The sequence below is a fragment of the Gymnodraco acuticeps genome, unplaced genomic scaffold, assembly GCF_902827175.1.
Source record: "Gymnodraco acuticeps unplaced genomic scaffold, fGymAcu1.1, whole genome shotgun sequence".
Lineage (NCBI taxonomy): Eukaryota > Metazoa > Chordata > Actinopteri > Perciformes > Bathydraconidae > Gymnodraco > Gymnodraco acuticeps.
Window position 1 is genome coordinate 614,881 of NW_022992285.1, and position 18,102 is coordinate 632,982.

The window sequence follows — 18,102 nt, forward strand, 5'->3', positions numbered from 1 at the left end:
GTCCTTGGTGGTGATGGCTCTGGTGAAGGCCCTTGAGCCACGGTAGATCTTGACCTGGGGGCAGGCACAGATGGATGTTCTGGCTGCTGGATAAACGCCGCCTGTGGGCCACTAGGCCCAGGCAGCTGTGAAACATCTCTGTAATACAAATTAAAATGTAGGACAATAATTACAACTAATTTCATTGAAATAAAGTTCAAGTAAAATGTTGCTCAAGCACAAATAACAATGCACACATAAAAAGAAAGTTTGGGAGGTTGGAGAAGGAGTCTCTCTCGATCTCACACACACACTAGGGCTGAACGATATACCGTATCATGGCGATAACCGCGGTATGCGCATGCGCGGTATTCACACCGCAGGGACGTGCGGTTTTATTCATTTAAAAAAAAAAAATGCTAACGCACTTTAGCACAGAATTCAAAATAAAGATACCCTTATTACTTATCGAAACTGCACATACAATATATCCGATTAAAGCTGAGACTCCACAGATTATTTAAGTATAGTATCTAAGCGATCCGATCTCGCAACAGGAGAAGCAAACACAGACATCACAACACGTACCTTTTACGGAGCTTTTACGGGAGATCGTCTCACCGTAGCTGTCAATCTGATCAAAAGACGTGTTCAACGGCATTAAAACGAGAAAGAAAAAACGCGGCTGAATCGGTTGATCCATAGCTTGATAATGTATCTGTGGCTTTGAAGCAATTGTTTATAATCCATAATTCCATTTTTATGTAAAAATCGGATCACAAAAGTTAGCTGCTAATGGTAGCCACCTTGGTGGTATGCAGCTTCAGGTTTTGGCTACGCGTCATCACTCTCACTCCTTATTTGTTCATGTGTTGGTGTGTGTAGAACTTCCCCTGATATTTGACCTTTTTAGACAGATTTAGCACCAAAAAACCCTCTTTTGGGGCCATTTGGGTGGATTTTCCATATCTCTGGCCCACCTTGCTGGATTTTGACATGTGACATCTCTTTCCGACCGTCAGAGCCAATGGAATCGAGGGGAAATCACACAGTCCTTATTTGGTAATGTGTGTGTGAGAGACTTCCGCATTGCCAAGACCGGAAGCAGCAGCCACTCTGGTGGCTACCATTAGCAGCTAACTTTTGCTCTGCGATATTTACATAAAAATGGAATTATGGATATAAATTAAATCATTTTTTTATACAGAGACGTTAAAAACCTATGGATTAACCGATTCAGCCGCGTTTTTTCTTTCTCGTTTTAATGCCATTGAACACGTCTTTTGATCAGATTGACAGCTACGGTGAGACATCTCCCCTCGAAGCTACGTAAAGGTACGTGTTGTGATGTCTGTGTTTTCTTCCCCTGTCCGAGTTCAGATCACTCAGTGATGATACTATATACCTAAATAATCTGTGGAACCTCAGCTTTAACCGGATATCTTGTAAGTGCAGCTACGATAAGTAACAATAAGGGTCCTTTTATCTTGAGTTCTGTGCCAAAGTGCGTTAGCATTTTTCGCTCAGGGGTCATTTAGATACTTCTTATGAGACTTGTGTTTTGTTTTGGTATAAAATGGTTTGTATCGTCAGTTAGCTGAGATTATTTCCGTTAATCTGGTATAACACATTAATAGGTTCTTAAATATTACGATCCCCTGAGACACTGTCGTGAAAAAAAAAGAGTAAAGTACCCGCCGGGACTTTGGGGTTTAACAGGTTAAAAAACCGCAATATATACCGCAGGGGGGGGGGGGGGAACCGCGATGTCAGTTTTGTTCAATACCGTGCAGCCCTAACACACACACACACACACACACACACACACACACACACACACACACACACACACACACACACACACACACACACACACACACACACACACACACACACACACACACACACACACACACACACACACGTATTTCCAGTTACTTTACATTCAGTATAAAATCACAGACACACATAGACATAGGCTACATCTGATTACAAAGTCTCATCTGTACAGGACGGTAAAATAATAACAGGCACACATATAAATAAATCTATGACAAAGTCTCATCTGTACAGAACAGTATGATAAAAATAATCGATGGCAAAAACATGTCACTGTAAATGTCTCCGTTGTGGGACGAATAAATGATTAATTTAATCCTCTACACATGTAATCTCACTTTTACACACCAAAATAACGTTAACACAGAGTAAACGTTTGCTAATGGAGAGTCTATTTTGTCCAATAAAAAGTTCATGACTATCGATAAAAAATATATATCAATAAACCTATTGTTCATTTTCGCGGTATTCCCCACACATTGCCAGTACACTATTACTGTAATATTTAAACTTACCCATGCCAAAATGGATCCTTGTTGTTGTCTTTGTATTCTTCTTCTTCAGAAGAGTTGAAGACTTCAGGTTCTGAGGCTCTATCTTCACTGCTGCTAGCGAAATAAATCTCTAGCGAAGTCGGCAACTGTAAAGTTTTTTTTAGCCATTTTCTCTGTCTCTCTCTCTCTCCTCAAAGACGTAAACTGATGGGAAACACGTGGTTTATGTTTTGTTTACTTGGTGGCAGGGGCGGATCTAGACAAATATTCATGGGGTGGCAAGAGGGTGGCAGGAGATTTTGAGGGGTGGCATCCCCTGGCAGAAGTATATGCTGATTTAAATTGCAATCATATCAATCAATTAGGGGTGTAACGGTACACGTACCCGTACTGAAATTATTCGGTACGGGCCCTTCGGTTTGGTACACGTGTGTACCGAACGAATATAGCGTTAAACGTAAAAAATTGAGAACATGAACAACTTTCTGGAAGTAATCTCAGGTATATATCATAGAGCGACCAAGTCATTTCATTGGACGAGAGGCATACTATGAGAGCTGGTCACAGGGATGCGTTCAAATGTAGTCAGTAATTTGAGGAACTGTCGAAATGGCGAACGCAGATAAAGTTGAGCTCGAAAATCCTCCAGCATCATTGAAGTCTCCGGTTTGGGAACATTTTGGTTTCGCAGTTACGTACAAGGATGACGGACAAAGACAGGTGGACCGAACCAAAGCTGTTTGTCGGCATTGTTCAACTAAAATTGGTTACGCGGCTGGCAATACATCAAACTTGCACTCATATGAAAAGGCATCACCCGAACGTGAATATCACCGGTACCAAAAGAAAAAAGACTGAAGTGCAAACCCAACTCCCACTAGCATTTAAGCCTCCACCACTCGCAAAAAGTTCAGACCGAGCCAAAGCTAATAAAAACGCCAAATATCCTTATGTTGCCATGTTAGCAAAGCGCTACCTGGCTGTATCTGCTACCTCTGTCCCTAGCGAGGGTGTTCTCCACAGCAGGAGACATTATTAGTGCCAGCAGATCTGCCCTTTCGGCAAGCAATGTGGACAAGTTCATTTCTCTTTAAAAAAACATGAAAATACAATGACAAGCAAGTCCTAATGTCAAACTGGCTGCTTAGGTACTAGTACAGTACAGTTCAAATACAGATTATTTCAGTTCATCGAAATGCTGCACCTTAATGTTTATTTTATTATATTTTGTATTTATTTGAATACATTATTCACAGTTTAATAATAATTAACAAATATATATTTAATGTTTTGTGATAATTTTTTCTGCTGTACCGAAAACGTACCGAACCGAACCGTGACCTAAAAACCGAGGTACGTACCGAACCGAAATGTTTGTGAACCGTTACACCCCTACAATCAATATTAACTTGGAAAGGCACAATATTAATATTTTAACTCAATGACATAGGTGATATTATTGTGGCACATCAGTAAAGCCTTACATATGCATATATAAGGTGGCAGACGTAATTTAATGAATTTTAACTGAATGAGTTGGTTTCACTCTTAGACCAGCAGGGGTACCAAATATATGAAGACTGCTGCAATAAGTATATTAATTAACTGTCTCATCGATGTTTGTCTGAATGAATATGATACTATTAACAATCATATTATTCCTATCAGCTGTCAATCACTGTTAATAAATAATAATAATAATAATAATAATAGATTTAATTTGTTAGCGCTTTTACAGGTGCTCAAAGACGCTTTACAGATATAGTGAAGAACAGTTATGATTCACATATTCACTTATTATTGAATAAACTATATTTTTTGGAGGAGTTAATGATGAATGTTCATCAAGATGCTTGCTCACCCTCCTTCAAATTTGAAAAACAAGTAATTATATCATTATTGATATACAGTTACAACCTTGACTTTGCATCAGAAAGAACAAATATTAAAGAAGTGACTAACTGCATCAGTTGGGGTTAAAAAAACGTGTATTCAGCTAAAACATATACATCGCTGCAGTAAGTTATTGTCCAGTGGAAAGTTCTTACCTACTGGCCTAGTTAAATCAAAGTGGTTACTTTTTTTTGTCTGGGCAGTGTAGTTTTACACACCGTCTTATTTTACTTTCTCAGGACTTAAAACAGTTTTTTGGGGGCAGACCTCCACAAATAAAAAAATATATACACGCATACAATGTCATCATCTTAACAGTTTTTTATGCTCATCGAGTCATCTGTGAGCAGAGCATGAAGTTGGCATGCCTATTACAGCTGAATGCGGCGATTACCATGTTGTTCAGCAAAACGCCTCACAAACTTATTAAGATCTAAAGCTTTAGTGCGTTTTGATTCAATGCTGAGTGCAGCCAAACTTCACAGTCTCTTCTCTGTCATTGTAGACCGCAACTACCTCATTCCTTCCGTCTACTTGAGTCCGAAAGGCTTCTCGTTTTGCGCCGTCCCCCGTTCAAGTGAATTCGCCACCAATCATATTTCCACTCTCGCGCCAGGGACGGGGGAGGGGTTACAAGACTCGCGTCTTGTGCTGCATTCACTTGCACTCGGACATTAGAGATTTTCTCTCATAAATGTCCGATGAGCCACAACTTTTCTTTCAAAACAAAGATGCCAACTGGGGTGGCAGCTGGGGTGGCAAGGCTATTGTTTAGGGTGGCAGTTGCCACCCCATGCCACCCCGGTAGATCCGCCCCTGCTTGGTGGGTAGGTCCTTAGTGATTTCTCGATGTCCATTGGTAATTTCAGACCATGATGGCTGCCGGCCGAGATTTCCTTGACGGACACACGAATCCACCAATCCCACACAGTGTAAAGTCAAGCTGCTTTCAGAGCTGCTTTGAGCGGCCATATTGGCTGCTGTGCCCTGGTTACAGTCTCACAGGAGATACCGCTGGAAAGCTACTCTTCCAGCGATTCCGCGGATATCTGAATCATATTTCTACTCCTTATAATCAAAAATATATGATTAATTACGTAAAATTATGCGTACCTGGACGCGCCGGCGCGTACCTGGACGCGCCGGCGCGTCCACCGCTTTTCCGGTACCCGTCTCCTTGTGTGCAAAATAATTTCCAATAAAACAGGATGACTGCACTCCCTACTGTCCCCAGCTCTCTTTTTAATCATCCTCCCATGTGTCGTTCCTGATTGAGTCGCAGCACTTTCTCTAATAAATGTTGCTCGGCCTATTCCTGCTGAGCCTGTTTGTACTACTGTCAACTAACACTGAAACGATTTTGACATCTAAATGATTCTGATTTAATCGACATATCTGTTGAACTGACCTACGGTTTATGCATAAGCACCACTTTAAATATTGTGTTAAACAGAGATTTGGTTATACGTTTTAAAAAATAGTGTCCTTTATCTTTTGATGGATATTATGTGTTATTTTGACTAGTTTAAATGATTTCTCACGGCTGCATTTCATTTCACATCCCACCATGAGCCTGCTTTGCTATTTACTTTGTCTTTAAAGACCCTCATGCAGCTGACCTTAGCCCCTTAACTTATTCAATCTTATTTCAAAATGTTTCTATGTCCACATTACAATCACTCTGACTCTGGTATCTATTACTTTCTTTCTGAAAGGTCTCCCAATCAGCCTTCTCATATATCCATGTCCCTTCCCTGCCTTTCTGTGGTTAACAATGCACAAATGTTGACAGTAACACTGGGTAATGTTAGTTCCCTATGGTTCCCTGTTGATACACATTCCGATCACACATTGGTACCATATGGTTGGAAACTAGCGTGAGAAAAAGCACAGATGCCTTTTTGATGCTGACATCTATCCCATAATTTGTTCTCTCGACCCCCCATAGTGTATAACTTGCAGTAAAATCCTGAGTGTAGTATGAAAAACTTCTTCCACTAATTCCACACTTCTAGTACCTCATATAATCACTCCTTACACCTAGTACCATATAGTGAGTCCCCTGTTTTACAAACCGGACACACTCCAGCATCTTTTCTTACTTGCATAACTGTCACTCATATAACACAAAATCTAGGTTAACCCAGTACTGGTCACTATTGATGTCCATGCCAGGGATGTGGTCTTGGAGCTAATTGAGAAAGGTACATCATGGCACCAAATGCTTCACTATTCACTATAAAGAGCATTGCCTTAGTTTAGAAACAGCATCAAGTAAAAATAATTGTTTCCATTTTTAACAGGAGTATCAAATGAAACAGACTTCCAATGGCTAGCCCAGCTTCGTTACTACTGGAACAATGACAATGTTCGTGTTCGCATTATCAACTGTGATGTAAAATACGCCTATGAATACCTGGGGAACTCGCCACGTCTCGTCATCACTCCACTGACTGACAGATGCTACAGGACACTGGTAAAAATATTCCACTAATAGCCGTCTTAAACCTGAATACTCTTATATTCGAATAAGGCTGAGTGATCAGACATTTTAACATTAAATTAAGAAGTTCACCTTTTGTTTTAGATTGGTGCTTTCTACCTGCATTTGGGGGGTGCACCTGAGGGTCCTGCTGGAACAGGAAAGACGGAAACCACCAAAGATCTAGCCAAAGCTTTAGCTGTGTAGTGTGTGGTCTTCAACTGTTCTGATGGACTTGATTACCTCGCTATGGGCAAAGTACCACCAGCATGACATTTTTGTATTTGAATTCCTATTTATAATGCCACATTATAATGTAAAAGTGTTATTTCTAAACCAATGTTTTCAATTTCTCTCAGTTTTTCAAAGGTCTGGCTTCATCTGGTGCGTGGGCATGCTTTGATGAGTTCAATCGTATCGAGCTGGAGGTGCTGTCTGTGGTGGCTCAGCAGGTTCTCTGCATCCAGAGGGCTATCGAGCTGGACCTGGAGTACTTTGACTTTGAAGGGACCATGCTCAAACTCAACTCCAACTGCTTTGTGTCCATTACAATGAACCCTGGCTACGCAGGGCGCTCAGAACTCCCAGACAACCTCAAGGTCTTTAATTAGTCAATAAGTATTTTATCAGGCATTTGTGGGATTCAAAACAAATATACGCTGTTACTACTATTAAATGAAAGTAACACTGGGTAATGTTAGTTCCCTATGGTTCCCTGTTGATACACATTCCGATCACACATTGGTACCATATGGTTGGAAACTAGCGTGAGATAAAGCACAGATGCCTTTTTGATGCTGACATCTATCCCATCATTTTTTCTCTCGACCCCCCATAGTGTATAACTTGCAGTAAAATCCTGAGTGCAGTATGAAAAACTTCTTCCACTAATTCCACACTTCTAGTACCTCATATAATCACTCCTTACACCTAGTACCATATAGTGAGTCCCCTGTTTTACAAACCGGACACACTCCAGCATCTTTTCTTACTTGCATAACTGTCACTCATATAACACAAAATCTAGGTTAACCCAGTACTCTTGAATATTATTATATGGTATGTAAGGGAAACTTCTGTAGCAATGGAGAGTCAGGACTCAGAGAGACACGAGGAGAGTTGGAGCTTTGATGTCAAACAATGATGGTTTATTACGAGTATTGGCCGGAGGATTCACATCACAAGTCACAGCAGTTACGGATCTGACTGCACGGGAGAGTTGCCACGTCAATTCTGAAGCGCCTCTCTCTCGCTAGACGTTTTAACAGATTCACAGAGAGTAATCAACATAGTTGGGGAGATAACCTAAACATCTGGGAACAGATGTTTCCAGCTCCAGGCGACGCCCCTGCTCACAACCATAAACCATTTGTGACGAGAGTTGCCCGGTCATAAACTGGGAACAACAACATATGACTGACGCAGCCCAGTTCCTTAAGGGAGATAACAGACGTCAGGGTTGGTCATAAACGTCAAAGGGCAAAAAGGTTAGATATCTAGGAGTAAAGGAGAATTATTGTAACATGTAATATCATATTATGTATTTTCCCCCGTCTTATATCACCCAACACATGCTGATTCTTGACTGTACGTTGATCTCATCCCTTTCTACTCCCATTTCAACAGTTTTATAGTGTTGCACTGCTGCTTTAACCAGAACAACCTGGATCCTCTCAGTGTTAGACTTTCTGTCAGATGTTGCCTTTATTACTCCACTATAAATTATACCAGTTTCGTTTTTTCCTTCCATACTTTCTTTGGTCCTCTGCAGCATATCACTCTTTGTCATATCCCCACCACACCAAGCATAACTCCTATTAAGCATACCTTAGCCACATGCCCAACTGATTGGCCATCAAAACCCTCTAAAGGCCTCTCTGACATTCAATCAATCCTTAATTTATTATTTCAGGTGGAGGCATTGATTTCATTATGTACCTTTGAATTCTCAGAGGTAACATAATGTTGTTCAGGGAATATAACTGCATTCATTCATCCTGCCTTAGTTATTCTCCTCACACTCTCCTTTAGTCTCCATTTCACTACATAATTCTCTTAAGACAAGCCGCCCTACAACATCTGTCTCCCATCTCTCATCACTACTGGTTCTCTCTTCCTCCCTGATCTCCAGTCTGTTGCTGTCCACATCTGTCTCCCTCCCTGCCCTCCTGTCAGAGTAACAGTGTATGCATATTCTTTTTCCGGGACTATTCTTACCAGATGTTCCAAGGCAAGGCAAGGCAAGGCAAGGCACATTTATTTATATAGCACCGTTCAACACAAGGCAATTCAAGGTGCCTGACAATTACCAACAAATATATATATTTTAGGTCCGGATGTTCCTAAAGCCAAAACCAGTTTTGTTCAATAAGTAAGGTAGTACATTGAGTCATCCAGAGCAACATATTAAACAGCATCAATTTAAACTGTTGACTGGTTCAGCTCTCTCTACCAAAGATACACAGTGAAACATTTTATACATTTACACAAATCAACATAGTTATACTCACTTGTCCCTTAGGACTACTCCTTCTATACAGGCACCAAACAGGATCACAGTGGACATGTCTGAGAAAAAGCTGTTAAGAAGTGTATTTTGAAACTTTTTCAATCAAAATATTATGATAACATGCAGAAGGTTAAATAGAACACATCAATTAGCTCCTCACTTTTCTATTTTTTTGCTCAGTGAAGGATACACACAATAGAGGTGGTGGTGATCGCTGCAATGGTGCCAATGGGGATGGACTTTTGAGCATCACGCAGGTCTCCGGAGCGGTTGGAGCCCGCCATGATACCTGTGAGTGGAGCAAAATGAAATAATCAGGAGGTTTTGCACCTGCATGCATGCATGGTAAGCTTCTTTTTATGTCACTCTTGTCTGTCCACTGATATATGTATTTTAGGATGCAATATGCTCGACTACGTCGGTCAGCAATTTGCTTACATTGTCTGCCTGCTGTAGGATGCTGTGCAGGTAGCATACAATTCGTTTTTAGAGTTCTTTTTAGAGGTTTCTTGAACAAACCTCCCTGTCACTTCTTGAAACATTACAGATTAAATTGGATCCAAAACAAAAAAGTTTCAGGCTGCCAAAAACAAAACCACAAGTTGAACTGCAGAGACATTGGTAATTCTTTCTTCTATCATGTTACATTTTAGCCCATTATTATATACAAATATTGACAAGAGCAGCTTTAAAGGTAGATTTGATACGGAGAGATAGGGAGGCTGTGGCGCAGTGGGTTAGTGCGTTGGTGTTTGGATTAGGGGAGCACAGGTTCAAACCCCACTGCAGTCAGCATGTCGTTGTGTCCCTGGGCAAGACACTTCACCCCAAATTGCTCCTGTGGGGATTGCCCACAGTATTGAGTATCTAAGTCGCTTTGGATAAAAGCATCTAACAAGTGACATGTAATGAGAGTCCCTCCTCTTTTGGGCCTGTCTGCTGCTAACCTGTGACAGATGGGAAGTATATCCCGACCAGCAGGGTGAAGAAGCTGGTAATGTCAGCCAGGACGTAACGGTTGGAGCCGGGTGGAGGACTGTCTGGATTGGCTTCTGATGCAATCCCTCGCTTCTCCAGGAACATCCCTTTTTCCAGGTAGTTACCAAACAGGTTTTCTTAAAGACAGAGGAGCATTTAAATGAGAAAGTGAGGTGGATTTATCCTCATTCTGACGATTGAGAGAGGGTGTGATTGAACATCTCAAGGTTCAAAGATCCAAGATTAAAAGGCTTTATTGTCACACGCACAAAAGCTACAGTGTCGTTTTGGCAATAACAATCTTAAGTACCAGGCCTCCAACAATTCAACATGAATATTTATAAGACATAAAACTATACAAATAGGGCAAGGAGAAACAAAAATAGTATTAAATAGATGACAGCACTTCACAAAGCTCATCTCTTACCTGCCAGGATGCCACTGGTGACCCCTGGGATGCCCTGTATCTCTGTCACGTTGTTGTTGTTAAAGTATTCGTCACAAGTGGCATTGAGGCTGTCAGAATCACAGAAGGTCCTCCACAGTTTGGTGGTGACAGTTTCATTGTCTATATCCATGACTTTCGCACAGATGTCATATCCTTTAGACATGAGAGTTCGATTTCCCAGGAGGCAGACGCTGTAAAGTAAGTCGGCACGTCATTGTCATAAACTCAGATCAGCGGCATGGACTTAGACCAGTGAACAAACAAGTGACTTACGGGAAGACGGGGGGGTCAATAGCTGTCTTGATGACTCCGGCATAAACAGCCACGATGGAGAGGATGACACAAGCCAGGAAGACGAGGGCCAGCTTGTTCACATATTTGACCCCCACAAACACTAACAGTGACATTAAGCTCAGCACGATGGTGCCGTACACCCGCATGTTGTTGAGGAGAGCCTCCTCGGCCTCAGGCCCCTCCAGGCCCTCAATCTTAAAGATGGCTGCCTGAGGAAGGATGTAAATCTGAAAGAATGGAAATATGGAGGGAGAAAAGCAGAGGCAGAGGGTCGATAATTAACCAAGGTACATCTATGATAGAATGCTGCCTAAATTGGAGTGCTTTACATTGGATCTACTCATCAATTCAAAGCTTTTACAATGAGAAATACAACTAAACAACCTTGTAAGCCGCATTTTAATTACAATATATATGTTATCAAATCAGAAAGTTTGCTTATTATAATAGAGTGGACATATTTGATTAGTCAATCGACAGAATATTAACTGGCAAATACTTTGATATTGATATAATTGTTTTTCTTTTTTAAATGTAAAGATTTACCTGGTCCCATCTTCACAAATATGACTGTTAGTTATTTTGTTTCTCATATAATGAATTCAATATTTGGGGGGTTTGAACAGTTAGTAAGAAGGACCAACTAATTGGAAATATATTAAGTTGCGTTTTATAAAAGACATTTTCTGATCTTTTTTAAACAGAATGATAAATTGACTGATAATAATAATAAGCAGATTGTTTTCATTACGACATGTTCGCTGTGTTATGATAATGAACAAATCAAACTTTCTTTCTAACCATTCCAGTGTTGCTTGTAATATATGATTATCGAGTCATTTAATGAAGTATCACTGAAGTCATACCAGTGAGCCATCTGCAGACACAATAACAGGACTAATAAGTGATAAGTCTGTGCTTTTCCTTTCATGACATGCCAAAATGCTTGATGCAAAAAATACTTTCCTGGAAAAAGCCTTTAAAAACAATATGGAAAACAATAAGCATTTTATTATTTGATAATTAAAGCCACTTACCAGTAGAATTTCAATACAGCCAAGAATGTACATGGCACCTGCAAAAGTGGTGCCTAAGTAGAAGCAGATCCCGACAGCTCCACCAAACTCTGGCCCCAAAGAGCGAGAGATCATGTAATACGAACCTCCAGCTGCGAGTCACAGAACACAGAAGGGTCAGAGCACTGATCTGTCACACACAAATAATACTCTTAGATATCCACTCACCTGGTACGACTCCATTTGTTGCGATGGCACTCATGGAGATGGCTGTGAGCATTGTCTGGATGAAGCAGAACACAACAGAGGAGGGTTAGGGGACTGAGAGGTGGGCACCTCAGTTTTAATGTGGCAACAAGGCCTTGATCAAACAACCAACAGCACAAGAGTTATCAGGTTGTGTTGAATTGTTCATCAAAGGGAGAACTACATTGTAAGGTATATTGATGAAGAGTATTATTGACCAACAACATTTGAAAAGGCTTTGGTTGATTTCAGGTAAACCGTTTGAATTGCAAAAGATGCTTAAACGCATTGAAATAAATGCAATCTGTAAACCATTGGTTATTGTCTGACACAATTCAGCTTTTATTAGCTTAGCTAATTTTGAAGCAATCCAAATGTAGATGTTGTCCCTGACCCTGAACTCCAACTCCATGCACCAAAAAAGGAAGTCTTTCCTCTCGCTACACCAGAACCCTCCAAATATTGCCCTGTAAACATCTCACAAGATATCATTAAATATTAGATTGCATATAGCCTATTCAAACATTTCTACTTTGTGTTTTGAGCTACATTTCTGGATTTTGTTTATCAGCTATATGGCATGCCTTGGGTTAGCTCCTGGCTAGTTGGTTGTTGGCGTAGCATCGAATAACAGAATCCAACAGAGGAATGCTGGTGGGGTGTCAGTGGGTTTATTGGCAGATCGGCTCATGCCAGGATGTCACCTTCAGTATCTGTGCAATGCCATTTTGAATTGTACTGCTTTTTTTGTATTGTAACAGCCTGAAGTGTAATCACATGCTACCCAAATGGTGTATGTGTGTGCCTAAGAACCACTATTTATATAATATGTTGTTTACAGATCTATTCTACTGATTTATTTTTATTTTACAACAGTTTTCTGAGAAGAGATCATGTTACAAAACTTACTGTGGAGCAACACATGAAGACAATTATAAAGGAGCCAAAGACGCCTCCAACCCCGACCATCCAGGTCATCCGCAGGAAGAGGATCACCCCGAAAATGTTCTGGATACACGGCAAGTACACACCTATCAGAGTACCCAGCTGTGGAGCCTGAGAAACACAAACGTGAAAGTGATCAGCAAAAAGTTGCTCTGTTGTTGTTTTCAGTCTAGCTCAGTGGTTCTCAAACTTTTTCTGTCAGGCCCCCCCCTTTGGAGAAAAAAAAAAGTCGGGCCCCCCCAACACAAATAGTCAGGCTCAGTGGCGGCGCCAGCGATTTCTTTTGGGGGTGCTGTGGGGTAGCTTGACGTTTCATAGAGGGTGCTCAAACATTTAGGGTTTCCCATTAAGGTACCGGTCGCTACAGTGGAATGTTCTACTGCAACAATCCCCACGCACACACACAGTGTGACAGTTATAATGAAGGCTCGATAATCAGCTCACGGCATATAGGTGTAAGCAGGGGTCAAGTGCTATTTCTATAGGTGGTGTGTGGACCTCACATAGCGGGGTCCGGGGGCAAGCTCGTCCGGGAAGATTTATTTTTAAATATTGAAGTTAAAAGCATCAATCTGCTGCACTTTGAGAGCAACATGGAGAGATCTATGGATACATCTCTCAATATCCATTTGAAACAGAACTGTAAACAGATTTACTTTTTCTTTATGGATATTTTACAAATCACCCTTTTAAACGTTATTCTTGTTTTACTGTCATATAGTATTTCATACCTGTTTTTCATTTATTCTCTTATTTTTTTATAACTATAATGATCATATAAACGTGTGCCTCGGAAATAATTGTTTACATTAATGGTGACCAAAACGTTTGAGACCCACTGAGATAACTTAGACTAAAGTTAACTCTAAAACCCTCAGAGAGTCCTTTAGTTCACTGAGCCTCTCAGTGTGACAGGAGAGGACTCTCCTCCACTTTGTTGTTGAAAAAGCTCCTTATATCCGTTAGCGTAGCTCGCTAGCACCAGAAGCTAACAACTACGATCTCCGGTACCGGTGCGCTCTCTCTCTCTCGCGCACACAAAATGGCTCGTTCCACACACACAGAGCCGTAATAGTACTGCATCATATTATTTTTGAATAAATAATTTTTCAATTTATGATTTCTTTTTTTTTTAATCTTTTTTTTTTTAATAACCATTTTTCCTCCTGGTCTCTTGCGCCCCCCCTGGCATGCCTCTGCGCCCCCCAGGGTTGGCACGCCCCCCACTTTGAGAACCACTGGTCTAGCTCAACTTACTTTCCATGAAAATTCATTTAAATGAGGGTTTAATTTGAGAGTAAATGCACTTTTGTGTCCAGTCTCCTTAACTGTAGTGTTCCTTAATATCATGATTGTTGTTGCAATCTTTTAATATATATGAGGTTTATTCTTCTCAAACACAGAAAGATGAACATCTGGTGAAAAGAAGAAGAGGAGGACAAGTAATATCCTTAAAGAAACATCTCTACAGAGCAGTTTAAAGATACATGTTCATTTTCTTCCTTCCATTTAGTGAACTAAAAATCTACACACATGAGAGTCACAATTCTCACATTCTTAAGGTTGGTCCATTGGGCCAACTGTTAACAAAAGCAGCTGCCCGCATGTTGTGTTATATTACTATACTATCTCTTTTACCCTTAAATGATAAATGTCTCAACTACTGTATCCGAGCAAACAATTGTTAACGATATACCAATAAAGTTACAGTGTACAGAATAGACCACATCTGAAGTGTTTTTGAGTGTTTCAAATTCTGCAAAGAGCTCTATGCATGTGATGATAAGGAGCTGAGGGATGAGCGGACAGATCAAAGGCACTGCTTGTTTTTTTGTCCACAGGGGAAACGCCGTTGAGTGAGAGCTTGAGTTGCTCTTGACAGCCGGCTCTGCAGGACTCTTCCGGTGTCTCAGGAGCCTCTTCATAATGTGCTGAACCAAGCACCTTTGTCCGTCTTTCCTTGAAGACTTAATTTCTCAAACGAGTGCAAAAGTGCAAAAGCAAAAGTGCACTCTTTAAAAGTAAAGAAAGGGATTTATTCTTCTCAAACACAAAGAGAGACTAATCTGTTGGAAAGGAGGAAGACACATCCCTTCCTGTCTATTTATCATTTACATTACAATTAGTTTATGCAAATATAATTCATGTTTTAATACACTATGATGAATACGTATGCACCTATACGTTTGTGTCCCTGTCTATTTAAACAACAAAGTACTTTTAAAAGACTACAAAATGTCACACACCTGAATATGCCTTTCAAGTCAAGATTTATAATTTCATGTTATTGTTTGTATTCCCTGCCGAACAAACCATACTGTCCTACAACAGATACAGTTGCCCTTCTTTGATTGAGTTAGAAATCGGGCTAACTTTGTCCAGGATCATTATAAAGATCACTTTACTATGGACTCACTTAAAAAAACAAAACATTTTTACAATAACTGTGGGAATATTGAAGTCTATTTGATTATTCTCTTAAATTGAAATGTCAGCCCAGTCTCCTAAAGCACTGACAAACAAACATGATTCCCTTTGAAATGGGATTGATATATCTACCTTGACAGGTTTTTTAGACGGACGAGCCCCCTCCTCGTTATTCTCGGCCTCTTCGTGCTCTTTGCTGCCCGTTGGCAGGTTTGAGTAGTTGGCAAGACTGCTGAGCAGAGAGGAGACCATTGGACTGGTATCCATTTCCTCCTGCAACACACGCACGCACACACACACACACACACACACACACACACACACACACACACACACACACACACACACACACACACACACACACACACACACACACACACCACACACACCACACACACAAACACACACACCATGTATACATCACTTCAGGGGACATTACATTGACTTACATGCATTTCCTGGAGACTTATCCTAACCTTAACCATAACCAACACATGCCTAACCCTTAACCTTACCCTAATCCTAAACCTAACCAAGTCTTCACCCTAAAATTAATGATTCCCCTCATGGGGACCTCCAATTTGTCCCCATAAGGGAGGCGAGTCCCCACACGTGACTATGTAAACAGATTTAGGTCCCCACAAGTATAGTAATGCTAGGCCACACATACACACACACACACACGGTCATATTAGACATGACAATGTGAAAATATGTTTTGAATTTAGTTGTGAAAACTATTCCCACCTCGAACAGAGCCATAGTCTTGCCGTCATACTGCTGGCTCTTATCCACACTGCCGGCTGCGCTGCTGTTGATGAAAGGACTGCTTTCTTTGGGAAGTCCATCACCTGAAACACAGAAACACCAGCCAGCACAGTTAGTGCCGAGTCTTCACCACTCACAGCTGTTTCATGCTGGAACTAAGGGACTTACAAAAACATGTCTAAACACATCCAAAAAGCGCTGGTGTTGAGCTAAAAATGAGAAAATCAGAAAAGATGATAACATAGTAGAGCTAAGATTACTCAATGTTTGAATCACTGTGAAAAGTCGGTACTTTACATTTAGACACTGGGATTGGAGTGGTAAAAATGGCTATTTCCTTAATTCCCAGCATCCTCCCTCCACTCTCACCCCCAGTTCCTTAACATATATTCTTCATCTTATTCTACAGCACACTTGTTGTCTATGTCATTTCTGATTTTTCCGCTGCATTTGACAAGGACTTGCTTGTTTAATTGAGGGAGTGGCCCCCTCATCCCCATCAACAGATTGGTCATAGATACTGAAATGGATACCCTGCTTCCCCCTTCTAAAGGGAAATGATTGCCCCTAATTTAGGTCCTTTTTAAGGCTGCCATATCAGTTTTTACGTTTCTCTCTTTTTATAGGATTAGGTGCAGTGAACCCTTCCTCCTTAATCCAAGTCATCATAGTTTTCTCACCCTTATGACCTCACATGTTATGACATCTCTTAGCCTCCTTCCTCTTTATCTACCTCTGAAGTAGTGAGTCTAAAAACTGTAATTTACAAGACCTCCTGAACAACAATAAACAAATGAATGTCCCACATAGGTTTTAGGAGCCAGACAGCTTTTAAAAGCCTGTCTGTGTTGTGAAAAGAGACACACGAGGGGAACATCCTGCAGCTCCTGGTTGGTGAACGCCACACAATCAAGTCATCTCTTTCTATTCCTAAGCTGCAGCAGTATTATAAACTAATCTTTAAAGCAAAGGGAGAGTCTAATGCCAGCCAAACTGCTCTCACGCAGCACATAATCCTTTGAACGATGGACTGCTGTCCCAAAGATGTGCTGCCTGTCAAATTGGATTAGCCAGTGTTTCAATATTTCATTTTTTTTGTTGCTGCATGAAGGATTAGAGCTTTTTTCAGCTCTCTATCAATACCTGAACACAACACATTAAAATAAATATAAACAGACTCTCTCATTAGTTACATGTAACGTCCTTTGAAATGTTTTACGGACTAGTGTGACCTCTGTGGTGATAATAATGATGACCTCTACTTCTACTCTAGAGTCTCAGCTACAAACCACCTGAGTATTCTTTAATCCGCCATCTTTTTTAAATCTGCATTGGAAGCTCATTTCAGTTCTTTGCTTTGAGTGAAATCAGCTTTCAAAATCATGTTTCACTAGATGCCTTTGTGAGATTGTGTTTGTGATGAGGTCATAATCAGTCGATGTATAAGTATTGTCTGCGTTGTTACATAAGGGGTAAAGTACAAGTTCTTCATATTCCTGCTGTCGTTTTGTTCAGTTGTGCATGTGTTTGGCTAAAAGGTCAATCAAATGTATATCATGTATTAAAAGGAGAGATGCTACGAAGTTATTGTGGTGGAAATTCTACACTTAATCACCGTCTGGTAAGAAAATAACAAATATACAAGCTTAAACCAAATTTGTGTTATTTAATAAAGAGTTATAGCATTTAACATAATCAATCATATTTCCAGCTGGAAAGGACAGAGGTCCTGCACAAATAGATAGTACCAGGATCTGACCCCGTTACACAGAAAAGCAATGTCA

General features: G+C 40.6%; 2 protein-coding genes across 3 annotated transcripts in view; one reads left to right on the forward strand and one right to left on the reverse strand.

Annotated features, from left to right (window-relative positions):
• The window catches only part of slc12a5b (solute carrier family 12 member 5b), a 32,100-nt gene extending 15,359 nt beyond the window's left edge, over nucleotides 1-16,741 (reverse strand). For both annotated transcript variants that reach the window (XM_034207586.1, XM_034207585.1), the window contains exons 1-11: nucleotides 16,616-16,741; nucleotides 16,298-16,401; nucleotides 15,683-15,823; nucleotides 13,088-13,234; nucleotides 12,161-12,215; nucleotides 11,954-12,084; nucleotides 10,896-11,143; nucleotides 10,602-10,813; nucleotides 10,144-10,311; nucleotides 9,387-9,485; nucleotides 9,198-9,255 (exon numbers count right to left, since the gene is read on the reverse strand). In XM_034207586.1, coding sequence (XP_034063477.1) covers nucleotides 9,198-9,255; nucleotides 9,387-9,485; nucleotides 10,144-10,311; nucleotides 10,602-10,813; nucleotides 10,896-11,143; nucleotides 11,954-12,084; nucleotides 12,161-12,215; nucleotides 13,088-13,234; nucleotides 15,683-15,823; nucleotides 16,298-16,401; nucleotides 16,616-16,670 — 1,418 coding nt within the window. In that variant the 5' untranslated portion in view covers nucleotides 16,671-16,741. The remainder of the gene's footprint in view (nucleotides 1-9,197; nucleotides 9,256-9,386; nucleotides 9,486-10,143; nucleotides 10,312-10,601; nucleotides 10,814-10,895; nucleotides 11,144-11,953; nucleotides 12,085-12,160; nucleotides 12,216-13,087; nucleotides 13,235-15,682; nucleotides 15,824-16,297; nucleotides 16,402-16,615) is intronic.
• On the forward strand, nucleotides 6,360-7,335 carry LOC117540764 (dynein heavy chain 12, axonemal-like). The gene is made up of 4 exons (XM_034207587.1): nucleotides 6,360-6,409; nucleotides 6,509-6,681; nucleotides 6,793-6,945; nucleotides 7,047-7,335. The coding sequence occupies exons 3-4, from the start codon at nucleotides 6,937-6,939 to the stop codon at nucleotides 7,296-7,298; spliced, it is 261 nt and encodes an 86-aa protein (XP_034063478.1). The 5' UTR covers nucleotides 6,360-6,409; nucleotides 6,509-6,681; nucleotides 6,793-6,936; the 3' UTR covers nucleotides 7,299-7,335.
• Nucleotides 16,742-18,102: the final 1,361 nt, after the last annotated feature.